Consider the following 7,519-nt stretch of genomic DNA (forward strand, 5'->3'; position numbering starts at 1 on the left):
TACATTTTTCATTCAACCATTTTGCTTTCTGGTGTGTAATGAGCATCACAGGATCACTAACTTAGCTAAACGAAATTGTGCACATTCAGATGTGCAGTTGTCAGTTACATGCTTTGAGTTCCCATCGTTTATGTACATAATCCCATAACCTACCATGTGGAGGGCTCCCGGCGGCGTGCAGCTGTCAGTCAGAGTTTTTTTTTTTAGTCTGTCTGTGAGTCCAGAACAAATGTTTGACTGGCTGATGTTCAGGCCTCTTTCAGCCTGTGATGAAGGGTCAGAGGGCTCTGCTCTGTCACAAGTTATTTTAAGAGGATACTTTCATTGAAGCGTCACCGGTGGACTGTGGCGATGGCGAGATGGGCGGTATTTAAGGCGACCGGGGAGCCTTTACTGCCACATCCGGACCCAAACACACAGGCTTGAATTCAAGGTAAGGACTCGTTTCTGTTCGTAGTTGAGTGGTATATTACTAGTGGTGGAAGATTCAGATTAGTAAAAGTAATACCACACTGTAAAAAAAATACTCTGATACAAGTATGTAAGTATCATCGGGAAAATGTACTTAAAGTATCAAAAGTAAAAGTACTCAATGTGGAAAAATCCTATTTTAGAAACTGGAAACGATCCAAACTGTTGTGTGTTTAATGGTCTAATCATTTCAGCTGGACTTGTAGGCCTGTGTATTGTTGAAAATAATAATTATAAAACATATTTTTATAAACTTTTTGTGTACAAAAATCTTAATGTGTAAAGTAACTCAACCTGTCAGATGAATGTTGTGGAGTAAAAAGTACAATATTTCTCTCTGACATGTAGCAAAGTAGAAGTAGAAAGTGGCATGAGAAGAAAAGACTCAAGTAAAGTACCTCAAATTTTTACTTAAGAACAGTACTTGAGTAAATGTACTTAGTTACATTCCACCACTATATATTACAACAGGGGCAAAGTGGTTTATGTATGATTACTTAATTTAGTTTTATAGATTAAAGTACATTTATTTTAGCAGAATTTTGGTTTTGCCCTGGACCTAACTATCAGGAGTCGGCTCCTTGTGAGATTTCTGATTTGTGTCAAGGAAAATCCGAAATGTCCAGTAGTGTTTGATGGGGAGATGTCTCAGTGAAGCCTCTGCTCCTAGAATATCACATACCAGTCCTGTGAGGTGGTGGGCAGCCTCTGATAGGAGCAGAAAGTGGAATGTCAGACAGAAGGCCAGGCAGGGCAGCACTGCCACTTCTCCAGACTGACGTTGGTGTCAAAGTCAGACGAAAACCATCAAAACTGATTAGGAAATATGAGCAACGCTGTTTAAGAGTTGAGTTACGGTAAATACAGGAGACAAAGATACAGGTCAAGACATCAATCAATGTTATAAAGTAGGTTCTCGCAATTCAGAGTCAAACTAAATTCACCGTTTAGATTGAAGTTTAACCCTCACTACATGGACAGATTATTATGGGACAATGGGCCACAGTGGGCACAGACAGGTCGTGTTGGGTAGTCATCTCATGATTTTAAGTGATGTGCCAACAATTTTGATAATCGATTCATCTTTTAAATACGTTTCTAGCAAATATGCCAAACATTCTCTGATTCCAGCTCCTCAAATGTTGAAAGTTTGCCGTTTTTCTGCTGCTTTATGTCATCGTAAACGGATTACTTTGAGTTTTGGCCAGTTGGTCAGACAAAACATTGCATTCTGTGAAATTATGACTATATCACTTTTTATATTTCACTATATCTAATGATTGTCTAAGTAATTGAGAAAGTAATGAGTCACTGTCAATGAAAATAGTTGGTAGTTTCAGCCCCAGGCTCTAAAAAAACATGTTTTTATTTTTTTGTTTCTTTAAGATGCCAAACTGGGGAGGAGGTGCCAAGTGTGCAGCCTGTGAGAAGACGGCGTACCATGCAGAGGAGATCCAGTGCAACGGGAGGAGCTTCCATAAGACTTGTTTCATCTGCAGTGAGCAGACCGCTTCTTTCTTCCCTTCTCTTCTCTTCTCCGGCAGAGGGAGTGTCATGGTGGCTCAGCAGAATATACTGTAGAGCTGTTAAACAGTGGCCCTCCATGTTTCTGCGTGTCTTATTTGCTCTTATGCGCCATGTTGGCACCTTTAAACTGACTAAAGAGACACAACAGCACAGGACCATTTATCTGTGTTATCGTCATCTTTTGTAAACTCCGTTTTTGTGGTTTTTATTTCATTTTTTCCCCCTTTTATTAAATCCCTTTCATTTATTTATATGTCTTATAGTAGGGGTGTCAAACATACATCCCGTGTGCCATAACCGGGCCACCATATGGTCCAATCAGGCGCACTGGATGACTTTGCAAAGTGTGAACATTGCAGAGAAGTGATCCATTCCAATTCCAAATTTACTACTTTAATCTCAGAGAATATCAGTTCTTTTTCTGTAAATTTACGACTTTAATCTTACAAATTATGAGTTTTTTTCTCTGAACATTACCCCTCTCTCCCGGGTCCGTAACGTTTTTTTCTTTCATTCACTATCAATTAAAAGGTATACATAATGTATAGTGACATATATTGACAAAACAAACAAATACATGATGACAAAGATATTATTCATACACCTCTATACTGCATTCAATGTAACAGTGTATGTGGCCCATGAACAAAAATGAGTTTGACACCCCTGTCTTATAGCCTTCTTTTTCCTCTAGTGTCCTCTTTTCTTACTGTTTTTTTCTTCGTTGCCTTTTTTTTTTTACTTTGTTTTATTTGTCCTTTCTCACTCAATTTTCTCTTTCTTCTCACTTGCTATCTTTTCAGTCTGTTTTTCTAATTAGCTTTCGTCCTTCCTTTTTCTTAATTGTATCCTTACTTTCTTTATTCTTCCTTCCTTTTTTCTCCCTCTATTCCCATTTCTTGCATTCTTCCCATCTTTCTCACTTTGTTCTCCCTCAGTCTCTTTTTCTTGCGTCTCATCTCTATACTTGTGTCACTTCGTCTACTCCTCCTACTGCTGCTCTTTTCTTTTCACAGTGCAGCCAGCACTGACCATGTTCTCTCAGCAATCTCTCACACCCAAAATTTGCTTATTGCTTAAAACTTATGAGACATATTTGAGCATGGGACTGGGCATCATATCATATACTAATAGCCTAAGCCCTCATACACTCTAAACTTTCAAAATTTGAATAGGTGCCTAACCAAAACACATTTATTACAGAATTATGACTAACAGATATGACACCGTGCTAAGCTGCATGTCTAGGATGATTATTTTCAAATGATTGTTGGTTTCATTATAGTTCAATAACTATTTAGATCACTTGTTCTCTATAACAGGTCCATTTCTCATGTAACGTGTTCTGGTAGTTCAATGGCTGCTCTCTGGCTTTTGCTGCCCAGCTGAGTTTCCTCTCCTCTTCTTCTGAATTCTTCTAACCAGATCTCCAGGGACACCTCCTATAGGTTTACTGTTCTCTGCACAATCACTAACACTCAGCAGCTGGTTGGACGGGAGCCTGTGTGACTGCTGAGTGCTGGATTGTTCCAGTGGGGGCTCTGATGGGCCTCTGCCATCAGCTCAACCAGCCGCTAAGTGTTCATCTTTTCTCAGACAGCCGCCTCACACTCCCCTCGCTCCCTACAAATAGAAACACAGGACATCTGACTGTGTGTAATTCCACTGTTGACTGATAAAACTGGCAAAAGGTGGGAGCTTTATTTAACCTCCGATACTCCACCATGACACTGCCCCAGTCTGGAAAAAAAAACGTAACCATGTCACCCCAGCCAGAAAACTGGTTCAAACGTGTAAAACATTTGTTTGTTTCACACAGTGAGCTGCAGAAAAGGGCTGGACAGCACCACAGTTGCAGCGCACGAGTCTGAGATTTACTGCAAGTCCTGTTATGGCAAGAAATATGGGCCAAAAGGCTATGGCTACGGGCAAGGAGCTGGAGCTCTGAGCTCTGACCCTCCGGGAGATGTTGGCCTGCAGCCTCAAGAGTACGTGTTCACACTGCGGTTAGATACACAAATCTGGGCTTTCATTAAAGAGTCAATCCCAAACCACATATGTCAACATACTGTATTGGCTTACTTATCCCTATAGTGGTATTAGACCATATAGGTAGTTTCCTGTAGAACTAGTTCATTTTGCCTTTTCCCAGTGTGATTAGTATTCCTCTCTGAATACAGCTGCAGAAAAACGTCTATAACTTGAAAATTGTTTTTTACCTTCTACAGAAAAAAACAATACACCACAAGGTGTAAATATAGCTTTAGTCTCCCATGATGCCTTACTGCTCTTTCAGAGAGATTTCCACTCTGACATGAGTGAAATACTGGGGGTACGAAATTGTAATTAGTCAAAGACAGGGACTACATAAAAGCATATTGGTCGTTAGCAGATAGAGGTTCACTCCTCGACGCAGCGGCCGCAGGTTCGACTCTGCCCTGCGGCCCTTTGCTGCATGTCATTCCCCCTCTCTCTCTCTCTCCTTTCATGTCTTCAGCTGTCCTATATGAATAAAGGCCTAAAATGCCCCAAAAATTATAAAAAATTAAACAAAAAAAGAAAGTCAAACACCAGTGACCAAGAGGTGTCGTCACACGTTGTCTTTGTGTCTCTAGCTCCAAACCGCAACCAGCTTCTTCAAACTCCAATGGCAGTAAATCTTCGCAGAAGTTTGGATGTTCAGACCGCTGCCCTCGCTGCTCCAAAGCCGTCTACGCAGCAGAGAAAGTGATGGGAGCGGGAAAGGTAAGAAAGCCTCTGAACACCCCACACAGGTGATTTCAGTTATTCTGGCTGGTGAGACTCCGCTCAGGTTGAAAGTGGGCCGGAGCTTAGATGGGAATTTATTAGATCACAAATATTTTCTACCAATAAGAATGATAACGCTGTCATTTGTCCTGCCATTACAGGAGGCAACACAGCTATAAAGCGACTCAGGAAGAGGTCATACACACCCACCCAAACCCCACCCTTTTTAAAGCCTCTGAACACATACATATACATGCAATACAGCATTCTTTAGTGTAAAGTTGTTGCTTTCCTGTTGCACCAGCAGACTGACAGCAATCTGAAGTCAGACTTCTTAGCTCTAAATAATTTTCTCATAACAGCACGCTTATTTAAAAGTGTTTTTAGTAGTGTTGTCAAGTGCCGTTAAGCACAAGAGAAAAATACATACTTTATTGATCCTCAAGGGGACATGACATTTGGTGTAACAGTGGCAGTAAATGGATTGTATTTATATAGCGCTTTTCTAGTCTTAACGACTACTCAAAGTGCTTTTACATAGTACAGGAACCATTCACACACCATTGCCAAAGCTGCTGTACAAGGTGCCACCTGCTCGTCAGATAAACATTCACACACATTTACTCAGGGTTCAGTGTCTTGCCCAAGAACACTTCGACATGGGACTACAGGGCCAGGGATCAATCCGCCAACCTTCCAATTGTGGTAGAGGCGACCGCTCTACCACTGAGCCACAGCCGCGCTGTGAATGAGGACCCAAGTGCAGAAACAACACTTACTTTGTTTAATTGCGGACAGGTCAACAGCAAAAATACAGCAGAACACTAAACTACGGCAGGAACTCTGTCGCAAAGTAATTCTAGTCAAACAGAAGCTGAACGAGAGAAGGGCCTGATATACTCCCACAGGCTGACCAGCTGATTGGGTGAGTGCTGATTGCAGGCAGCTGCAATCAGCTGACTCAGCAAAAATTTGATGTAGAGAGGGAAAGATTTAAAGACAAAGTGGTAGAAATAAGAAGGGGATGGAGTATCAAGGGAATATTAGAAATAGGAGAAAGTCAAACTGAGATGAAAAGGTCATTAATTAAATGTTTACATGAAACAAGATTAACAAATAGAATATGAATAGGTAGTTTTTTTAATTTAATTATTTTTCTCTCTCGATAAGAATGTGACAGTGTCATGTTGTTGCATACTCCGATGCAGTAGGTGGCGGCATATGTCTAAAAGTTGGTCTGTAGCCCGCAGTAGGCCTTTTTCACGGCAGACATGTTGACATGACATAGTAGGAAAAGCACAGGTGTATTAAACCATTAATGATGGCTGCATTCCACTTAGGAGAGGCCCTTGTATTGCACATGCTGACTCACTGAAATAGCTTACTGAGACACTTGATGGAATTAAGGTTATCAATTTCAGCTGTGCTTTTCCTACTATAAAAAGTCAAAATGTCTGCTGTGAAAAAGGTCCATTGTGGATCAGTCAGTCAGCATGAGAAGACTATCTACCAATGTGACAAGTGGTTTTGTGCAATGTAATACTGTAACTGTAACATTATCTGAGAAATTTTGACCCCATAATTGCACAAAAACAAACCAGAAAAGACTTGAAAAAAAACGACAGCAGAGCAAGATATCTCCACAATTTAGACTAGATTTCCATCTAATGAACTGTGGACATGTAAGGGTCCTTGTGACTTTAATGACCATGTGACCTTTCCTCTCAAGATATCATAGATATATACATATAAATGTATATATCTAGTACATGGCATCGGGGATGGGAGGATTGGCATTTCTTTAAACCAATTAGAATCGTCATGGGCGGTGCTAAACTCCGCACAGAGCCGCTGCAAAATAGTCGTGCAACAGAAAACTCTGATTGGACAGATAGTCTAGCTAGCTGTCTGGATTTACCCTGCAGAGATCTGAGGAGCAGTTAACGTCAACAGTAGTCCTCATTAATTCACCGAATTTAAAATTCCAACACAAAGAAAGCGGAAGGAAACGGAAAATACGTGCATCTGGTGGAATTTCCTGCAGCACCAGAGCAATCCCGGAAGTGGAACGTCAAGGATTAATTAATGAATTATAGACTAACATTCGGGGACCTAGGATGGAATTTAAGCTTTGGACTGTTCTGTTTACGTAAAAGCTAGGTTTAGCTTTATTTTTCTTTGTTTTTTGTGTGTGTGTGTGTGTGTGTGTGTGTGTGTGTGCAGCCCTGGCATAAAACCTGTTTCCGCTGTGCCCTGTGTGGTAAAAGTCTGGAGTCAACCACAGTGACTGACAAGGATGGAGAGCTTTACTGTAAAGGTACACACACACACAGTTTGAAAATCAAATCAGAAAATGCTGTTCATCATTCTCAGAATGTTTTTCTAATTTTCTCTTCAGTTTGCTACGCCAAAAACTTTGGCCCAAAAGGATTTGGACTGGGGAACGCTGCCATGTTGGAGTAACAACAGTTGTGGTTTAAAACACCCCCGTTCACCGTCTCCCTGCAGCTGTTCTAATGGAGCCTCAGCCTTTTCCTTCCTACTGGATCCTGTTTGTAATACATGACTGACGCCATATTGGGCATCAAAATCATGGGCAGGTGAAATAACAGCAGAGTCAGGCAATGTTTTACGGTCACTGTAATCTTGAAAATGTTGCATAATACTTATGGTTTGTGAGTACAAAATAAAACTATTTTGTTACCCTAAAATGTATTATGAATGAAGTTATTGTTTTCATAAAGAAAGGGAAAGAGGAAACAGAGCTTTTACT

General features: G+C 40.7%; 1 protein-coding gene across 1 annotated transcript; it reads left to right on the forward strand.

Annotated features, from left to right (window-relative positions):
• The first annotated feature begins 355 nt into the window (after nucleotides 1–355).
• On the forward strand, nucleotides 356–7,451 carry csrp3 (cysteine and glycine-rich protein 3 (cardiac LIM protein)). The gene is made up of 6 exons (XM_028578282.1): nucleotides 356–433; nucleotides 1,858–1,969; nucleotides 3,818–3,986; nucleotides 4,614–4,743; nucleotides 6,970–7,063; nucleotides 7,145–7,451. The coding sequence occupies exons 2-6, from the start codon at nucleotides 1,858–1,860 to the stop codon at nucleotides 7,207–7,209; spliced, it is 570 nt and encodes a 189-aa protein (XP_028434083.1). The 5' UTR covers nucleotides 356–433; the 3' UTR covers nucleotides 7,210–7,451.
• Nucleotides 7,452–7,519: the final 68 nt, after the last annotated feature.

Source organism: Perca flavescens, chromosome 1 (assembly GCF_004354835.1).
Source record: "Perca flavescens isolate YP-PL-M2 chromosome 1, PFLA_1.0, whole genome shotgun sequence".
In the NCBI taxonomy this organism is placed as follows: domain Eukaryota; kingdom Metazoa; phylum Chordata; class Actinopteri; order Perciformes; family Percidae; genus Perca; species Perca flavescens.

What these genes read in the sequence shown, in the direction of transcription:
- csrp3 (XM_028578282.1), top strand. Translation starts at nt 1,858, where the DNA reads ATGCCAAACTGGGGAGGAGGTGCCAAGTGTGCAGCCTGTGAGAAGACG. An exon ending in TAAGACTTGTTTCATCTGCA is followed by an intron (nt 1,970 to 3,817) that starts GTGAGCAGACCG and finishes TGTTTCACACAG; the next exon opens with TGAGCTGCAGAAAAGGGCTG. An exon ending in AAGTGATGGGAGCGGGAAAG is followed by an intron (nt 4,744 to 6,969) that starts GTAAGAAAGCCT and finishes GTGTGTGTGCAG; the next exon opens with CCCTGGCATAAAACCTGTTT.